The following is a 20596-nucleotide window of genomic DNA, read 5'->3' on the forward strand; positions in this document are numbered from 1 at the left end:
TAATTTTTGTATTTTCAGTAGAGACAGGGTTTCACCATGTTGGCCAGGATGATCTCAATCTCCTGACCTTGTGATCCACCCACCTCAGCCTCCCAAAGTGCTGGGATTACAGGCGTGAGCCTGGCACATATGCTTTTTAAGACAAGATTAGGGACAGTCTTCTCTTCAAAATAAATGATTTGAAAGCCCTCTAGGCCAGGGAGAAGGAGGAGGAAGAAGAAAACAAAAATATGTAATTGGCCTATTCCTTTTCCTAAGAGCTGTGTGAAGAGGACCGACAGAAGAGCAAAGGAAGGAAACACTCTCTGAACATTGTTTTGCTTCCCCTTATATGTTGGGTTCTCATACTCAAGATCTACCTAATTGAAGAAGCCTGTGGGGCATATGTTTTACAGATGAATAAAACTAGGCTAGAGGAGGTTAAGCAACTTGCCCCAGGACACGCAGCTGGTAAATAGTAGAATTTAATCCTAAGTTGACCAAGTTCAAGTTTTGCCTGATTATGTATCTCCTACATAATAGGAGGTAGGCTGGCTTGGGAGGGTCTCCTCCAGAGGAAATTCTATGAACAAAGAAGTCACATAAGAAATGATGGCAGAAATCTAACAGAAGATTTTGTGAGAACCTCCATTATCTTAATTCACTGGGATGAAAGAAGAGTCACATTTTCATAGTTTGAATCCTTATGAGTAAAGAGTTTGATGGGAGCTTCAGAAGAGTAGAAAAAGCACTTTTTTTGGGGGGGGCCCAGTCTCACTCTGCTGCCCAGGCTGGAGTGCAGTGGCGTGATCTAGGCTCTCTGCAACCGCTGCCTCCTTGGTTCAAGTGATTCTCCTGCCTCAGTCTCCTGAGTAGCTGGGATTTCAGGCACCCACTACCACACCTGGCTGAGTTTTGTATTTTTAGTAGAGACAGGGTTTAACTATGTTGGCCAGGCTTGTCTTGAACTCCTGACCTTGCTATCCACCCACCTTAACCTCCTAAAGTTCTGGGATTACAAGTGTGAGCTACTTTGTCAGGCCAGTAAAAGCACTTTTAACGATCACTATATCCAAAAGAAAGACCAGGATTACAGGGAGAATTTTCTATGATTTATTTGAGCAGGATAAGATTCTGTTTGTTAGCTTCCATATGTGTCACAGCTGCTGTGGCTTGATGGAATTAACAGTCTTGGGACATATGGCTACTTGGTTTGGGGTGTAGGTTGGGGACATTTATACAATAGAACAGTGTACAAGGGAAGACAGTGTTAATTGCCTTCCAAGGACTTCCACTTAGGGTCACAGAGGAGTTATAGTCCATGCAGGGCTGCAGAAGTCCCGCCTCAGTGAGGCTGAGGACTCCACGAAGATAGGGTGCAGAGTATGATTAAGAGAAATCTTGCATGAGGATTAAAAACACCTTCTAGACTAGATCAGTGCTTCTCAATCTTTAACATGCAACCAGAGCACATGAGGATCTCGTTGCAGTGCAGATTTGGACTCAGCAGGTCTAGATGGGGCCTGGGCATTCCTGTTCCAACAAACTCCTAGGCAGTGCTGCTGCAACTGCTCTGGGAATCACACAGCTACACATTTGGCTCACCTTGCTACTCAAAATGTGGACTGCCTACCTCAGCATCAGCGTGACCCAGGAGCTTGTTAGAAATGTAGAACCTCAGGCTTGGGGAGGGATAGCATTAGGAGAAATACCTAATGTAGATGATGCTGTGATGGATGCAGCAAACCACCATGGCACGTGTATACCTATGTAACAAACCTGCACATCCTGCACATGGACCCCAGAACTTAAAGTATATGTTAAAAAAAAAAAAAGAAATGCAGAACCTCAGGCCCTCCCCTACCCACACCCACTGAGTCCGAACCTGCATTGTATTAAAATCACTAGGTGATTCACACATTAAAGCTTAGGAATTACTGCTCTAAAAATTGAGAAGTGCTAGTCTGTTCTAGGGGTGCAGTGTGTCAAATGGGGCCCCAAAAGACAAGTTCACATCCAATTCCTGGTACCTGTGAATGTGACCTGATATGGATGAAAGGATCTTTGCAGATGTAGGTTAAAAGCCTTGAGATAAAATCGTCCTGGAATACTTGGGTGGGCCCTATATCAAACGCTATGTCCATAGGAGAGAAGGCAGAGGGAAATTTGAGACAGAAGACGGAAAGATACAGACAGAGGAGGAGGAGGCAATGTGACCACAGAGGCAGAGATTACAGTGATGCAGTCACAACCCAAGGAAGCCTACAGCCACCAGAGGCTCGAAGAGGCAAGGAAGGATTCTCCCACAGAGCCTGCTGACACCTTGATTTCAGGCTTCTGGCTTTCAGAATTATAAGAGAATACATTTCTGCTGTTTGAAGCCACCAGTTTGTGGTAATTTGTTGCAGCAGTTTTAGGAAACAAATATAAGGATGAAGGGCTACATTTCATCTACACAAGAGCTCATCGTGATAAAAGGAGGGTGGCTGCCTCCGCTTCACCAGCTCAGAATAAAAGGGTGACCTCAGCCAGAGCAATTCAGGATGGTGCATGCAGATGGTGAGAGAAACGGGAAATAGATAACAGGAGGCTCAGAAGGGAATGAGGGAAACGTGGAAGATGGATCTGCAGAGGTAGAAGAAAGAGAAGGATGAGAAGCAATCACACAGCAAATTTGTTAGGATGGCATTCAACAGTAGGAAAAAGATGGCAAGCCTGGGACTGGGAGACGGCCTGGGGCTTCCCTAGAGCACAGTCCTCAGAGTTGGTCCTGAGACAGGCCGAGGGGAACTGCAGAAGGAAAGAACTACAGAGAGGATTCATTATGGAAAGAGCCACAAAACACCTGCAAGAAGTAGAAATACAGGCTGTTGAGAGGTTAGAATGAGACCCAAGAAGGAGAACCAGGAACAATTGTGTTAAAGTAGGATAAAATGTGCTTTTTTGATCATTTGGAAATGAGTTAGTCTTGTAAATAGGCATAGTGTTACCTATCCTGGTAAGTAATGGGCATTAAATGTGATTATTAAACATAAAATACCATGTATTTGTGATTCTTATGAGTATAGGCTGATTATTAAGCTAAGAGAGATTATTCTGAAAGATGACACCTTTGAGGCTATGTGTCCCAAAATCCAGCTTTTTAGCTTACCTTAGAAAATGTCTACATCATCACCAGTTGGTTGTAATGAAGGGCATAAACCCATGGACTTGTGAAATCTTCAGTTGCATGAGTCCTAATCTCCTCCAAATTTCCAATGAGCAGGAATATCTACCCCCAACCGCCAGTCCCTATGACCAAGATGTATCTGGCTTCCCCCACTGGGCCATGTTTTCTTGCTTAAGTGTGTAGATTGATCATTCACTCTTTTTCAGTGGCACTTAGTAGCCTGCAAAGGCCACATTTTAGAATGTGTACATGTGTTGCCTATTCTTAGGAAATTAATAGAACTAACTTCTCTTACTGACTCAAAGACTCACTCTCTCATTCATTTAACAGAAATGTACTGAGAGCATGATGTGTGCCAGACATGGAGATGAGTAAAACATGGATGACTAGAGAACACATATGAATCACTTTACTTTGGCTGCTTAATATAGCTGAATCAATAGAACTGGTTTGACTCACCCTTAGCTGTTGGTTGGAGAGGCAGGGCAAAGTCTCAAGTCACTGTTCTTAGACTTACTCCCATGGTGGAGTGGCTGGTATGAGTTATGACAGGAGCCAGAATTCCCTAGTTTCCTTAATATGTGGCACTGTACCCTCCAATATTAATACTAAATTGTTGACCAATTAGACCCTACAGACACTTATTATTATACTATATTTGATTTTCCAAAGGACCAAATCACACTTGTAGTATAGCATACAGGAAAGATCATCATAGACTTTGGAATACGCCAAGAAGTTCAAATTTGTAGCTGAGCGAGTGTGGGCAATTTACTCTGGGATTCAGTTTTATCAGTTGCAAAATGGGAAATAATCTATATTTTGCATAACTGTTGTGAGGTTTAAATGAGATAACCTGGTCTGTGGTCTGACTGATTTATAATAATTCTTTACTCTTCACACTTGCCCCAGGACCACATGCAAAGATGCGTCAACCATTTCTGCAAGCGATGGGCAGGCATTTCTGTCAAACGAGAGTTCATTTCTCTTTATCTGTTTTTAGGTTGTTTTTTAGAGGCTATGAGTAAAAGCAGCAGCTGCATTATGAGAAGGTATAAGGATGCCAGAGGCATTGGTGCCCAGAGAAAGTGCTAATTTCAGCAGGGAAGGGAGGTATTATTGAGCTCTTAGTGCTTCAGTTGGTTTGAGTATAAAACCAATGCCACTTAGAAAAAAAATTCAGCAAATTATTGCAGCTTGCTCAAAAGTTGCAATAGGGAATAAAGTAATTATTTGTGAATGAAATGTTTTCCATCAACATCTTCATCCCCCTGCAACAGCAAGTTAAGGGTACATGCAGATATACTAGTGTTTGGGAGCTTGTAGTCTGCCAGCTGGTGCACACTGGATGCCCAAATCATTCTTTCAGTGACCAAATTGCATGCTTGACTTGAAAGTGAGATGGCCTTATACACTCAGTTTGCTATTAAGACTTAGATACAAAGGGGAAAAGATGCTACTATATTTATGAAGTGAAATAGTTACAACATAATAAAGGCATTGGAAATGACTGCAGAGTTCCTCTGGTGTAATCCATATTTACAGAGGAGGCTATTGATATTCAGGTTGGTGAAAGGGCATGAAATCACCATCAGAATATGCACAGCTATGAAGGGAAGTTGGCCAGGTGAAATCAAACAGCCCTGGACTTGGATCTGGGATCCCTGGAGGAGTCCTGGATCTGGCGCTTAGTGGGTGGCTGCAGCCTCTCTGGGTTTCACATCAGTGAAGTGGAACTTCTCTGCCTTCCTCACTGAGTGAGGAGAGGATGCAAACAAAATGTTGGATATGAACAGGAATGTTATTAGAGACCTTAAAACATGGGCTCAATCCAGCTCATGGATGAGATTTGTTTGGCTGTCACTGGCATTCAGGAACACTGAACTTGAATGCCTTTAGGTGGGACATTTTCCTTGTCTCCCACAGGCTCTACTTATAGCTGGCCTGATTGTCCAATTTATGCTGCCTGCCTGGCTCCTGTAATCATTCTGATTTGGGAACCCTTGCAACCTAAACACCGCACTATAGGTGGGCCAGCTTCATGTGTAGGCAAAGTAGGTGGTATTATTTTAGGGGTATCTGGAATATACCATCTCTTTTCCTTCCATCACTCCTCCCACAAGCCCAGCTTGCAAATGCCAATAAAGCTTTTGCGCAATTCCTTAGAAAACCAAAAACCTCTACTAACAGGGAGGATGACATTTTGAAACTTAGCTATGCTTTATAACTTAGGTAGATACATTTAGCAACTTTTTTTTTTTTTGAGACAGGGCCTTGCTTTGTCACCCAGGCTGGAGTGCCATGGTACTATCATAGCTCATTTTGATCTCCAACTCCTGAACTCAAGCAATCCTCCCACCTCAGCCTCCCAAGGAGTTTAAAAAAATGTTTTGGGAGTAGTTTTTGATAATAGAACCTGAGACACTGGCTATACATGTTAGGGTATATGTGGGTGGGGGGGGGAAACTCTACCAAGGAGGTAGCAAGGGAATAAAAATGGGTGGATGGGGGGAATAATAGCCACCTCACCGTATTGTTAAGAGAAGTACATGACATGACTGTTAAAAGGGCTTAATATAGTAAGAAAGTAGCTACAGTTACTGTTTTCCTGGCCTGAAAGAATGAATACACTTTCACCACCTTTAGTTCTTCATCTATCCAGGCTTAAGTAGGCTAGAAGAGGAAGCCTTTGTGCCTGTGAGTCTGGCTTTGCCTCCTTCACACCAAACTTCTAGCTTATTCGCATTGGAACTAACTATGTGAGGGACTGAATATTTCATTCATATATGAAATCCTTGCCAGAAGAAGAAATTGCATAATAGCTGTCAATCATAATAGACCTATTAACATTTACCAATTTGGCTAAAATGTAGGTAATTTTATGGCCATCATGCAGTCTGCCTTGCACACTGTGTGTTTATAGAAAATGACTATTTTTTAAAGCCACTCCTTATTTTCTAATGGAGTCGCAAATCTGAAATTAATTGAAATTGTGCAAAGCTGGAAGTGTTCCTGGTGGTCAGGTAATGGCAAAATGGAATCTGATAATTTCCTATTGAGGCAGTTATTGGAATACACTCGATAGTACTACCACCTTATACTAACTAAACTTTTACAGCACTTTCCCCTATCTCTTTTGAGAAAGCACCTTGAAACACATGTGGGAAGTAGGGAAGGCAGGTAAAATTATCCATATTTTATAGATGAAGAAATGGAGACATTCCTTGCTTCAAATTCCTTGGACAATGAGATGGGGAATGAGCAGTCCTTCAAAGGGGTTTACCCAGCGTTACATGGTTAGAGATCTGGGGAAGTGGAATGAGACTCCTCAGCCTCTCAGCAGTTAGTCCTGCTGCAAGAAGATGGCATCAGAGAGGGGACAAGGGCTTTGGAATGAGAGGTGGACTCAGACCCAGGTTGTTCCTTTACTAGGGGAGTGCTTGGGTGCTTAGGACTCTGTCTTACCAATAGGCTGCAGGGATTACTGAGGCACTCATGCTGATGAAAAAGTTGACATGAAGCTTACTATGAGGTAATAGAAATATCTGGCACATCATCTCCTGTCCCCCTCTACTGCAAGAGAAGAGATTTGAGGAGCTCATGATTCAGCCTCATTACTGAGCTCATCATTATGATGTCCTGTGCTTGGTGAGAGGTTGCTGTGTACCAGCACTGTGCTAACGAGCTCCACAGAAATTATTTCTTGCAATTCTCACAGCAATGCTTATGAGATAATTATTATCCCCATTGGACAGATGAGAAAACTGTGATATGGAGAGATGAAACAGCTTGTCCAAAGCATCTCCTTATGAAAAGTCTGAGCCCGGATTCAGGGCTCCACTGCCTCCCTATTCATGGAGTTGCAAAGCTGAAAGGAACTTTAAAAATTACCTGAACCACAGGCAGTCAGCTTCCATGCCTCTATTAAGACCTTCTTTACAAGAAATGTTTTGCTAACAAGTTAAAATACTGAGGTTTGTGAAACATTTGCTTTTGGTTATAAATCACAGTGGATTTGAGGTTATTCTTATAATTATCATTGTATTCTTATGATTCTCATTTGTTTTACGCTTTGAAATGTTTTCTTGATGGGAGAGAGAGAGGTAAAATACACTTAATGGGATGGACTTGATGAATGGGGGTTGTCCTGTGTAAACCATTGTCTTGTTGACCTGGTAGAAACAGGGTTATGGTCTTTGACTTCCTAGAATAGGCCAATACCTGCTAAAAGCTTAAAAAAGGAAATGAGGGAGCTGAAACAGGGAAGCCCTTGACTTTGTTCTTTGAGCTAAGAACAACTGAAAGCCCCAAATGCTCTATCTGACTTACTACTTTCACAAGGTTTAATTTAGTATGTCTTTCTGCAAGAATAGGTGAGAGGTTCCGTCCTAGAGCCCAGCTGATACAGATTGAAAAGGGTCCAGCCATTCTTCAATGGGCCAATGGCACATGCTTTTGTGAAATATTAGCACTATGAACAGTGAAAGGTGCTTAGGAATAAAAAGTGGCAATTTCCAAGTGGTATTTCTCAATGAGAGAGCTTGCTGGATGTGATTATTTCCACTTGAGAGGAGAACATGGGATCTCAATCAAGGCATGGGGGTGTTTAGTACACCAGAGGATATAAAAGGGTACAATTGTCCTTACAGTTTGATAATGATAGAGCCCTTATATAAATGCATTTCACTGATAATGTACACATTTCAGTTCTTTGAGAACTGATGAAAATGGAATCCACAGCACATTACACTTTCAAGAGTGACAGTTAAGCACTTAACAATGAGGCAGAATTCTGAAGAGATAATAGCATTTTCAAATATGTGTTTATCAGCCTACTGAAAAGCCAGTGGTATTCCAAAATTCATAGGCCAAGCCTCTATAAACATATGAGGTTTGTCTTACAGGCCAAGCTGAGTGAAAAGTTAAACAACTACCCAGGTAATTTGATTCTGGGAGAGTTTGCTTGGATAATTCAAACCAACTCTTCCCCTCTTCCTGTCCCTCCCCCGTATCCCTCATTCCCACCCCCAAACTCCAATCTCAGTTTTCCCCCAGCATATTTTTATATCTGCAAAATAGTTATCTATGTACAATTATATCAAACTTTCATTTCACTTTGACTGTGTAGACATAGATCTTCGCTACATATATATGCAGGCAAAATACACATAAATGTCCCAAGAGTATTGGATGGGTGAAATACACGGATCCAAAGTTGGGCTTCTTCCACCATGCAGCTCCAGCCAGAGGCAATATAAACAGTGTTACTAATTTTTAAGCGAACTAACTTGGACATGTTAAATCTCAAATCCTGGCCTTGCTTCTTGCTTTCAGGGGTCTAAAGTATTTGAATGGTAGTCTAGACCTGACTACAGATCTACAGACGTTTTCAGGTACACAGGCATAGTCCATACATGCCTGTGTACCTGAATACATCTGTATACGTCCATATATATATATATATATATATATATATATATATATATATATATGAATATATATCTTTAAATTATTATTTTATTTTTGAGACGGAATCTTGCTCTGTCCCTCGGCTGGAGTGCAGGGGCATGATCTCGGCTCACTGCAACCTCTGCCTTCTGGATTCAAGCAATTCTTCTGCCTCAGCCTCCCAAGTAGCTGGGACTACAGGCATGCGCCATCATGCCCAGCTAATTTTTGTATTCTTAGTAGAGACAGGATTTCACCATGTTGGCCAGGATGGTCTTGATCTCTTGACCTCATGATCCACCTGCCTCGGCCTCCCAGAGTGCTGGGATTACAGGTATGAGCCACCGTGCCTGGAGTCCATATATTTTTAGGCCATACAGATGATCCAAATAATTTCAAGTTCAATAAATGTTTTATTCTTTACTGGTGTCCATTCTTAAATTCTTGGAATACCTACCTCTTTACTTGGTTTCTGCATCTGTTGGGTATATCTCTGAGCAGAAGAGTCTATTCAGAACTGAGTTTGGGAGTGAATATAGGGAGACAGAACAGGGAGATGGGGATGGAGATGGATTACAAAAGAAGGAAAGTAGCTCTTGCTTTCAGGGAGTTACATTCTCGTTTTATACTCAGCTGTTGCCTTGTTGCTAAACAGTAGATGAAAAGAATAGTTAAATGGGATGGCAATGGATTCAATGGCAAATATTTACCTATTTGTAAATAAGTTTAATTTTTCAGTTTTTCAATGACATTCAGTAGAGATAGTCATATTGGCTATATAACACAAGTGAAGCGGTGTTTGGAAAGTTAATCCATTCATCTGATTTCCTTTAGAAAGCTAATTCCAAGGTGTGCATTTTATCCATGACCACATACAATTATAATGATTCAATGAACTAGATAATGTTAAATCTCTCAGGTAACAGTTACAGTTGAGGTAGGATTAAAAAATACTGCAGGGATTCTACTCTGACCATGTTCTCTATGGATCTGTTGCCCTTGGCTTTTGGGGTCAAGGGAAGAAAGAGAGGGAGAAAATTTCAAGGGAGAAGGATAAGGGGAGGAGAGGAGCACTCCTTAGAAGTTTGAGCCCACTGGGTTGTAGAATTAGATACAGATGTGGAGGACTTTTCCTCTCCCAATCCCTGAAGCTGTGGTAAGAGCAAATCAATGCCATATTTACAGTGATAGCTTGGTTAGCCACACTAATAGAGTTAGCAACAATGGAAAATGCCAAAAGCGTTTTTATTTGAATTTGAAGTATATCATGTGATTTTTTTTTCAACAGCAGACACAGGGTCCTAATTATACTTAACCTAGGCTATTACTAAATTAGCTTGTATTACCTGAATCTACAGGTAATACAATGAATTGGAGCACAGGCAAGTGGCTGAGGCATAAATTGACAGACTAGGAAATAATTTCCTCTGATTTAACTTTTGCCACAGACAGATCATCTGTGCACAGACAGGAGTTAATTGGGCTTAATCACAGGAAGGGTTAAATGCTGAGTTTGTAAGCATTTCTTCAAAGACTACGAATGTTGCTGTCCCACTCCCACAGAAAACAAAATTAAAGTACTTTAATTCACAATAGCATGTGTGTTTGACCCCAGGTACCCTGACATTGGCCTGGTCTTTCTAATCAACTTGAGTGTTTCTGCCCTGGACACAAAAATGCCCTTGGGGTGAGGCAGTAGAGCTCCAGTGGGGAATCAGACATTTTGCTAATGAAGGCCCATCCTTCTCAAAGCACTTTTGGTGAAATCGGGCCTTTAAGGATACCATTTCTTCACTGACTATTTCTCCCTCAAACTCTTGGCCTCTGCCTTTTCTCCTGTAACCTGGTTCTCTGATGGGAATAGGAGCAGATGACCAATAGCACCCAGCTTGCTGAAAAACCACAGGAGGTATGCCTATAAAATGCCATGGGCCACTGAGTTTTCACAGTGAGGGTGACACTATTGGCAAGGATGGATGATTTGTATGTGAACTACTGATGAGAAATGCTTCAGAGTAGGTACTGACCAGCCTTCTTTAGTGTTCCAGGCACCAGCCTGAGTTTCTTGGGGTAAAAATCATTTCCAGCATGCTTTTAGTGTGATCTGGGTGCAAGGCCAAGTCGTTTGTCTTCTGTAGGCTCTCAACGCACTCTCCCCCCAATGTCTTCACGTGGAATCTTCTCAGAAGCGTAACGAGAATGGATTTCATCATCACCATGGCGATGTACTTTCCTGCACAGCTACGGGGCCCAAAACCAAATGGCTGAAAGTACCTGTAAGGAACCTATGAAAATGATCAGACAGTTAGCCAGAATATTAAAAGCTAGAGTCATTCAATCTCTGTTGGATTCATTCTGAATATATTGGTCAGTCAGAACCCTCTGTTTTGGGGTATCAGCCACAATGCCCCCTGCCCCTTCAGATGAACAACTGGAACTCAAGTAAGTCCCTTCTCTGTCCTGTTTGATTCACCCCTCATGATCCAACACAGACAGACCCAACCTCAAAGACTCCCCAGTTTTGCCTTTCATGTGCTGGGGTAAAGCAATGCAGATCATCTTATTACAGCCAGTGTTAGTATAATCAGGTAGTTCTGTGGAATAGACACAGATTTACTATTGTTTTACAAGTCACTCAGGCAAAGATCATTTTTGTGTGGTACCAAATAGAAGACAAAAGCAAGCAAAGATGTAGATTCCTGGCCTACTCAGTGCTAATCATCGAACTATTTTTAGTTATGTAGAAAATTAATGAGGACCACATCTGTCTTGTCCACATCTAGACTTACTGCCTGGCATATAGTAGATGTTCAATAAATTTTTGTTGACCAATTCACTGATTTACATGGCATTATCTGGATTGCCTATGTAGAAACAAGATGAATTAGCATACTGAATTAATTAGCATCATGTTTCTACACTATATGCAAATTGAAAAAAGGTACTTAGGGAACTGCTTATTTAATTCAGATTGAAAAACATATTGCCTAAAATTTGACGTAATGAAGTTGGAATATCTAGTACACATCAATCATAGAAAAAGAAAAACTGACTCTCTTCTAATTAGTAAGCCCTGTTTAGAATGGGACCTGCTGTCTATGGGGCCATTTGATGAACCAAAGGTACTTTGCAAAAACCAAATCTTTTGGTCTCATTTGATTTCCATCTGAAGCAGTAATGGACTTTCCTTTGCTCAGATCGTGCCATAGCTGAATATGATGCATGATGACAAAGTTTAAATGGAAAAGTAGGTTGGTTGGGTTAAACAAAAATCACCTCATTTTAAGCAAATTAAGGGCCTGGCTTTTTCACCTATTTTGTGGCCACTATGCAGATACTTTTTAGAGCTGGAGACCCAGAATCCTTGGCTTGAGGATGAATATGGGAGCCCTGCTCCAAGCTAGGGGACATGTGTGCTCCTGGTGAGACGGCAGAGGGGAACAAGTAAGAAAAATGAAATGTTTATGGTGCAAACACAGAGAACCAGAGAGGATTTAATGCTGACATTTTCAAGAGAGGCACACTCAGTTTTAAGGAAGGGCTCTTACATTCTTTGCAAAATTTTCAAGAGTAAATTCATTGGGTTTGGGGAAAAACTCGAGTCTGTGCATCCTTCCAATATTCAGGATAATGTTCGTCCCCTTTTTCACTGGGTAGCCATCGATCACATCATCTTCTAAGGCTTTGCGCATGACCAAGTCCACAACAGGCTGGTACCGCATGCTCTCATAAATGAAGTTTTCCACCACTTTTAATTTTTGTATATCATCAATCTTTACGTCTCTCTCACCTGTGAAAACAGAGAAAAGGGACAAAGAAGATAATGTTAGTTTTCACCTGTGATTGGCATTAAAGCTCCTTACTTTTTCCATGGAACAGTTTGCTCTCGGTTTAAAAAAAAAAAATGATGGCTCTAATGCACACCAGCAACCAGCACCAAATATGTTATGCTTGGTCCACAGGATGTTTTATAAAAATTCAGATAGGAAGCCAATTCCCTTAAAAATGGGAATATTTTATAGAAAAGCCCAAATATCCAGAAAACTTGGTGATGCTGAACTTACATTCCCCCATAGCAATAATGGGCTGATGCTGAGTGGCCAATTTTCTGTTTAGCGGGGGCATACGTCCTGCAGTTCTGTCTAGAACACACCCAATCTGCTTCAAGCATTCATCTTATCTGCCTGCTTTCTGAAACCTTTGAGTTTTTGTTCCCTGCTCTAAATTGTGGGGAACATTCATTTCCTCTCTTCACTTGTGAGCAAAGTGGCACCACAGCCATCCCAGAGATGATGCACAGGCTGCTGCAGAGTCAAAGTGAGATGGCAGATTTGATCCATTTCAATGAAATGTTCTCCTCTGATTACCTGTGCAGTCATCTGCCCATACACGTCACTGATAGTTCATCTGCATCTCATCAAGAAGATCTTCTGCAGTAGAGTGACAAGGACATTCTTCTCCCCCACAACAACATAGGTGCCTCAGATCAGCCCTGGGTGAGGTGGTGATTGACGGACACCCCCACTGTCTCAGATTGGCTTGATACTGGTCAAAGAGGCTCAGATTACTCCCAGAAATGGCAAAGCCCAGGGTCCCGAGGCAGCCCTGTCTCCTGTACAACCAAGCCACTGAGGAAAGGTATAGTTTGGTCAGAGTACTCTCATGGCCCTTCCCCTTGGGGTAATGGGGTCTGTATATCTGGGGTGGGGAAGTAGAAAGGAAGATGATGGAGAAGGTGACCAAAGGTGCTCACTAGGAACTAGTTACCGAGTCTGTGTGTGGCACACAGGAGGGAGCATGAATGTTTGCAGATGGCTCTGCTGCTTTTCCATCTTTGCAGAGGCTTTTTGACATGTCGGGGAACATCAACTTGTACAAGCACATTTCACCTCTCAAATAAATTGTATTCAATGTGTATTAAAGGCTTCTGGTTTCCCTGAACTCCTTCCTTCCCTCTCTCTTTATTGAGCTTGTTTTCTTTTTCCCACCAGCCCATGAGCACATGAGTGCAGCGATGGTGTTGGCTCATTCAAGGCTATAGCCCTGCACCTGGCACAGACCTGAGAACCTGATAGGAGGCACTTGAGAAAACATTCTGAAATTTGGAGTTCAGATGTTATTCTGGCTCATTGCTATCTACCTATCCAGGAATCTTTCCACCTGTGTGAGGCATCTGCAGATCCCTTCTCTCACATATTTAACCCTTTGATGAAATTTCCCCTTATGTTTAACTATTTCAAGCAGTACTCCAATGGTTTGAAAAACATGATGACCTTCTACAAGCAAATAACTTGTTTTGCAGGGACTGTGTAAAGAGAGGGAAATCTACATTCTGTGATATCTCTTCACATCTGTAAGAAATGTGTTCCTAAAAGATTACTCATGTGAAGGAAATATCAAATGAGGAATTCCGCTTTCTCCTAGAAAGCAAGTTTGATTTCTTTCAAAGGTGGCATTGTTTTTGTAGAACAGTGGAGCAGGATGAAACTGAAGCTGAGGCAGCACAATGAAGAGGTAGAATTGGGAAAGACCTGAGTGTGGTCCTGGGAGCTCCCCTACAGAGGAGTAGAGGGCAGGGGAAAGGAAGGGGCCAGCATCACTGGATTGGAGTGGAGAGGGAAATTTTGTCACTCCCTGTCTTTGCTGTCATCTTGCCTCTTTCTTCTGCCACAAACTGGAAGTTCATTTGTGAATGGGCTGCTTGAAGCCCAGAAACACTGCTATAAATGATAGATGATAATTTCCCTGGGAGATGCAGAAGTCTTTTGTAACTGACAAGGTAGGCAGAACATTGTATATAATCCCATGTTTTTGTAAAATAGACAAATCCAATCCTAAGTATGTGTTTGTGGGCACATAGAAAAAGATCTTAACAAACATGCAGCAAACTATTAACAATGGTTGCTGTTGGAAAGTGGGGATGAGGCTGGAGAGTAGAGTGGAAGGGATTGGGGGAAATGTCACTTACTGCTTTACACATCACTCTGTGGTTTAAATTCCTCCCAATGAGCATGTATTATTTTTATGATTAAAAACGCAGAAAGAACTATCTTTTCAGTCTATCTGGTATAATCAACTGTGACAGAATATCTTGCTATATTGTTTGGAGTAAATTATAAAAAAAATTATGTTTGATATCAGATTCTCAGGGCATAAGAAAAAACATTCAGAAGAAATTGTTTTTTAAGCTATATTATTTATTTGATAAATTCTTACCAACAACAGTCTGGATTTCCTTCATTATTGCCTCTTCCACATTAGGGTGCTTTGCAATCAGGAATAGCATGAAGAACAGAGAGACAGACATGGTGTCAGGAGCTGCAATCAGCATTTCCAACATGCACTGGTTCACGTTCTCTCTTGTCAGGTCACCACGTTTCTGAACAATTGGAAGATGGGAAAAATTTGGAAAAGTGAATCAACGTTTCAAAAAATGAGGGGAGGTGACACTCAATGATCAACAGTCTCAACCAAATGAAATCATAGAAACCACATGTCTCTGTGATTGACTGTGGACATTCTACATGACAATATTCAACTGAAAGATGTACAATGAGGCTGATTGTCTATGTATATAGTGTCTTTGGGCTCCCCCACCTTGTTTTCATATTTTATATTGTGACACAGAAGAGTCACAATCTTAGCAGTCAGTCTTACTAGAATGTTTCAATCTTAAAGGTCTGACTGAAATATCTAATGTGTGGGATATTTGGATTGGGATTACAAAACTTCTAGAGAAAGTATTTAAAAGCAGAAATATGATACAGTTATAAAAGGGAATCTTTACACACTTCTACACAGTTATAACATACGTGGCATGGGAATTATGGTTAGTTCAGGTCAATACCTCGGCTAAAATCAACTCAGTGGCAAAGTCTATATGTTCTTCCAGTTTCTCTTCTGCGGAAATCCTGCGTCTTTTTTCTGCCATCAGAACTTCTATGGCATCTTTCAAATCCTTGCTGGGAAAAAAGTCAAAATATAGTCTGTTTGTACTCAGTTTAGACATCTAGCGAAACAGATTTATTTGCCATGTGTTTAGGTAAAATGATCTGCTTTAATTGAATTCACTGGTGCTTATGAGTAAGTAAATTACTGTTTTATTTCTTCATAAATACCCTTAAATTACATAGACCTTATACTTGATGTTAAAGTGCAAGTTAGCCAAGAGTTCTGGTTAGGATACTGGTAGCAAAATCAAGGCTGTGACTTCTAGCTAAGGGTTAAAAACTGATACCAAAAGCCTAACTCTAACAACGTTTTTAAATTTCTGATTTGGCGGCACAAAGTTTAAATTAAAAAACGAAATCAAACCTGTGAATGCTGTCATGTGCTCTTCAGTTGGCCACAGGTACGTTCATTTCCTTGTCTTACATTCCCATAGCCTGCTTTTATTTTTATTTTTCAAAATTGAGACAAAGTCTCAATTTGTTGCCCAGACTGGAGTGCAGTGGCATGATCTCAGCTCACTGCAGCATCTGCCTCTGGGGTTCAAGGCATTCTCCTGCCTCATTTTCCTGAGTAACTGGGATTACAGGTGCCCGGCACCACACCCAGCTCATTTTTTGTATTTTTAGTAAAGACAGAGTTTCACGATATTGATCAGGTTGGTCTCAAACTCCTGACCTCAGGTAATTCGCCTGCCTCAGCCTCCCAAAGTGCTGGGATTACAGGCATGAGCCACTGTTCCCGGCCCCCATAGCCTACTATTATTTGCCTAGCCCTGAAGACTGGAGTTTGAGATTCCTGTTCTAAACAGTAAACTCCAGAGACTAGTTATTTTTCTTGATATTTATTCTCATGCCTCATTAGTTTCTGCCACATTGTAAACACTAAGTAAATATATGTTGAATGAATAACTAGCTGCATAAAAATTTATATGCATCTTGGCAGTGTGGTTGAAAGAACACCTGGATGGGGTGGGGTCAGGTCCCAGTTCAGGTTGTTCTCTTTCCATGTAAACTACTTTAAATCTCTGGGCCCTACATCCTTTTAACATGAAGGGACCAGACTAGATGAAAAATAAAGTCATCTTGAATCTGAATTCAATTTTTCTTGTCTCTGTCCTTCAGTGTATGTGTACATTCTCAGCGTATTATTCCCTTATCCCAGGGAACAGTGTTCTGTACTATGTTAAATGTACAATAAATCCGTCTTTCAAATTCTAAGTGACATGTTCACCTATACACTGAAATACCCTACTGATGCATGCATTCATCAAATGTTTGCTGAGCATTTCCTATATACAAAGAACATATATTCAGTTGGGCTGTGGTGCCCTCTTCCTAGTAGACTGAGAATGCTCATAGCATTCCTATCTGAGCACTAGCCCCAAATGGTCTAGGAGGTGTTGGAATGCCTCTAGCCTCTAAGTTCATAGAGAGTTCCTTGACGGAACCACAGAAACCTCAGAGAAACCCTTATACAGACTCATACAATAAGTTTCTATGGGTCCGTTGCCCAAGACCAAGGCTAAACTAATGACTAAGGGCTATATAATGAACTCTTCAGACCACTACCACTGCCACCAACTCTGATCAAAGAGATGCATCTTTTATCTATTTTTTTTTCAAGTCACAATAAGCTCTGGTGGAAATGAAATGTGTAAAGAACCAAGTGTCTAAAACATTCACTGAGTACTCATCAACCACGAGAGAATAAACAAAACAACATCAAGTTGGCTTCTCTAGAAACTAATATTAATGAATTTCAAAATCCACAAGTAGAATAAAATTAGGTCTTCAGACAAGCTTGGGTTCATTTAGAGATGGAGAACTTGAGATGGTTAGGAACATCTGAGGAAGATATGAACACGGGGAAGGGAGAAACTAACGTATTTAGTGCTACTATATGCCATGCTCTTTGCTAATTGCCTTACTTATATGATCTCATTAACCTATGCCCCCACTCTAGAAGAAAGGTTATATCTTATTTTGAATAACTTCCCAAGGCCATTAGAAACAAGATACAAAGCCGGGCTTTCTGCTTCTAGATTCCATAGGCTTTTTACTGGTGGTTAGAAGTAGCAGCGTTTACTGACTGGCTACTTGTACTCTACAAACCCATTGATTAGTCTGTAGGCCACTGGGCATTTGTCTAGTTTTCTGCTGGATGATTCTAAGACCAAAACAAAGCAATTTAATGACAATTTCATGACCCTCAAAACACAAGATACATAATTTTTAAAACCCACACACTTTTTATTGAAATTAACTATACTCATTATGAAAAAATTCTATTGAGACTATTGTCAATAGAATTTTGACAAGTTGAATTATGTTAAATTCATTCAAAAATAACACAACTATAAATTGATGTGGTTCCAGTTTTTCAGATGTGCAAAGAGAATTTTGACAGATATTAATGACAGGATCAGTCAACCCTTCTCTTCAACTCAAAATACACTAGTGTGTACTAGTTCCCAAGTTGAAGCTCCCAGACCACATACTCAGCCCCCTTGCTGAGAAGCTGCCCAGCCAAAGGCTTTTAATCTCTGGTCTGGCCAAATGCAGCCAAACTGCTGTAAAAAGTGTTTCATCAGAAACTTAACCAACAGCTCCCTTGTGGGCTCTCGAGAGCAGAAAAGTTACCAAAGAGGCCAACAAAAACAGCAAAGACACAAGGGTAAAAAAACAATCCAATTGTACTCATAAATCTTCCAAAGTTGTATTACTTACACAGACTTCTCATACTTTTTGTATAGCCAAGAAATCTTAAAGAAGATGTCTGGTTTGATGAGGAGAGCTTGCCATGCATCAAAATAACCTTGGATTTTAAACACGATGGCATTTTCTGTAGAAAAAAAAAAAACCACACACACAAGAAAGCAGTTGAGCAAAATGTGAGCCTAAGAGGGGTGCTCGGTGCAGAAAACATTCCTTGTAGATTGTCCTAACAGGCTAAGGTTCTAAGCTAAGCAAGATTCCATCTTCAGTAGGGGTTTTAGCCATGTGAATACTACAGGACAAATCAAGCTCTGATTTTTTTCTCCTTGCCATCCTTGTTGGCCTTAGTTAACCAATGAGTTGCCAGTTTTCAAGTTTGTGTTTTCACGTTTTCAGCTTAGAATCTCACATATCCTCCTTGGGCTGTGCTTCCAACTCACTCCTGTTTCTCCAGACAAATGGAACTAGTAACTATGGCTGATATGGCCATCACTCTGGTAACTGGGAGGGCAAAAAGCAGAGCCTGTTAGGTGGCTAACAACCACATTTTAACTTCATTTGGTGTCAGGTAAGCAGAGTCATGAAGTGGACAGTTTACCTGGAGTGCACACTTAATAGCTTCTAATTGTGTTCTCATGGTGCTTTGTTCACTTTTCCCTAAGCATTCATCACAAAGCTTTCATAGTTATTTAAATTCAGTCCAGAGTGTAGAATTCATCTTGTGTTCTTCAATGCCTTGTCCTAAGCCTCCTGTACAATCAGCTCTTAATAAATGCTCTTTAATTAAATTGAATACTAGAGGAAAGAAAACCCTTGCTTTTTCAAATTATACCAGCTAATATACAAAAGGGAAGAGAACAGATATTTATTTTCAACTGCTGAATACCAGTCATTATGCTAGGCGCTTTGTGAAAGAGATTTTTAATTTAATTTTTGCAATCTTGCCATGGCCGTTGTGGTGTCATCCTTTTGCAGTTGAAGAAATTGCAATTCATAGAAATTCGGAAGCTTGCCCAAAACCATACAGCCAGTGTGGTTGACAGGCAGGCCCTGAGGCTGGAGCTGGTTCTGTCTGACCTCAGGACCATGTCCTTTTCTCTTTCTTGCACTGGGTCCCTTAGGCAATTTGAGAGTTCAACATGGACCCCTGTGAAAGGAATTATGTAACTGTGGGTTGCACAGGTTTGCCAGCATCACATTCTGGATCCAAAAATGAACGGAGAGATTTACAATTCCTTTTACATAATCCTTCCTAATGAGCAAGGCTAGAGTGGGACCAGGGAGCCTAGACTTGTAAAATACATGCCTGTCTCACTTTAGAAGTGATGTCTGTAGGAACAGGCACCCTGGGAGTGGCATCCCTGCCTGAAAAGAGACCAGGTGAGATAGTTTGACTAAAAATTCTTCAAGTGATTGAGGGCTCCCATCCAAATGGCCATCAGATGAAGTTTCTACAGCTCTTGTATGGAGTAATTGGAGTAGGAGAGATGAGTCAATAGGGAGGGCTTATAGCTTGTCTATGTGTCCAAGTGTGGTATACCAGGTAGCATGTGTTCCAGGTCAGTTGGTTGGGGCAAATGTTAAAAGTATGCATTGTTCCTCTGCCTGAAGTGTTCTTCCCTCATATCTACCTGTGGATTGTGGCCTCAACAAATTTGAGCTACGGCCAAACACCTTCTCTGCAGAGGCCTTTCCTGACCACCTCTCCATGACATCCATGCCCACGCCCACTGTTGCCCTCCTTCACACTTCCCATCCTCTTGCTCTGCTTCATTTTTCCTTCAAGGCACTTAACATTGCCTAACATGTTATTAGATTTTTTTTCTGTACACATCTCCCACTGGAATGTAAATCCCTTGAAGGCAAGAATTTTATCTGTCTAGTTGACTGTTATGTCCCCAGAACCTAGAACAGTGCCTGGCACAAAATAGGCAATCAATAAACATTTGATAAATGAATGTATGAATCAACAAACACTGGTGTAAGCTAATTCAGGAAAAGTCACATTGAGTTGTACATACTTAATGTCAATAGCAGAATAGAATTAATACTAACGATTACTTTTTTATTGATATATAATAGATATACATATTTAGAGGTACATGTAATATTTTTATACATTTATATAATGTGTAATAACCAAATCAGGGTAATGAGGATATTCATCACTTTAAACATTTATCTTTTCTTTATGCTGAGGACATTCAAATTATTCTCTACTAGCTGTTTGGTTGTACATAGATTATTATTTATTTTCTTCACTACACTGATTTATCTAACACTAGATCTTGTTTCTTCTATCTACCTATATTTTTGTACCCATGAATCAACTTCT

At 40.8% G+C, this 20596-nt stretch overlaps 1 protein-coding gene and 1 long non-coding RNA gene across 27 annotated transcripts in view; one reads left to right on the forward strand and one right to left on the reverse strand.

Annotated features, from left to right (window-relative positions):
* Positions 1-20596, forward strand: part of LOC118144843 (uncharacterized) — a 236035-nt gene that overhangs the window by 123270 nt on the left and 92169 nt on the right. The window lies entirely within an intron of this gene.
* CYP19A1 (cytochrome P450 family 19 subfamily A member 1) overlaps positions 9308-20596 on the reverse strand; it is a 95716-nt gene continuing 84427 nt past the window's right edge. For 3 of the 4 annotated variants that reach the window (XM_009005417.5, XM_009005416.6, XM_009005419.5), the window contains exons 6-10: positions 18274-18388; positions 15444-15558; positions 14813-14975; positions 12145-12386; positions 9308-10881 (exon numbers count right to left, since the gene is read on the reverse strand). In XM_009005417.5, the coding sequence (XP_009003665.3) occupies positions 10633-10881; positions 12145-12386; positions 14813-14975; positions 15444-15558; positions 18274-18388 (884 nt within the window). In that variant the 3' untranslated portion in view covers positions 9308-10632. 4 annotated transcript variants of the gene reach the window in all.

This window comes from Callithrix jacchus, chromosome 8 (genome assembly GCF_049354715.1).
Source record: "Callithrix jacchus isolate 240 chromosome 8, calJac240_pri, whole genome shotgun sequence".
Classification (NCBI taxonomy): Eukaryota; Metazoa; Chordata; class Mammalia; order Primates; family Cebidae; genus Callithrix; species Callithrix jacchus.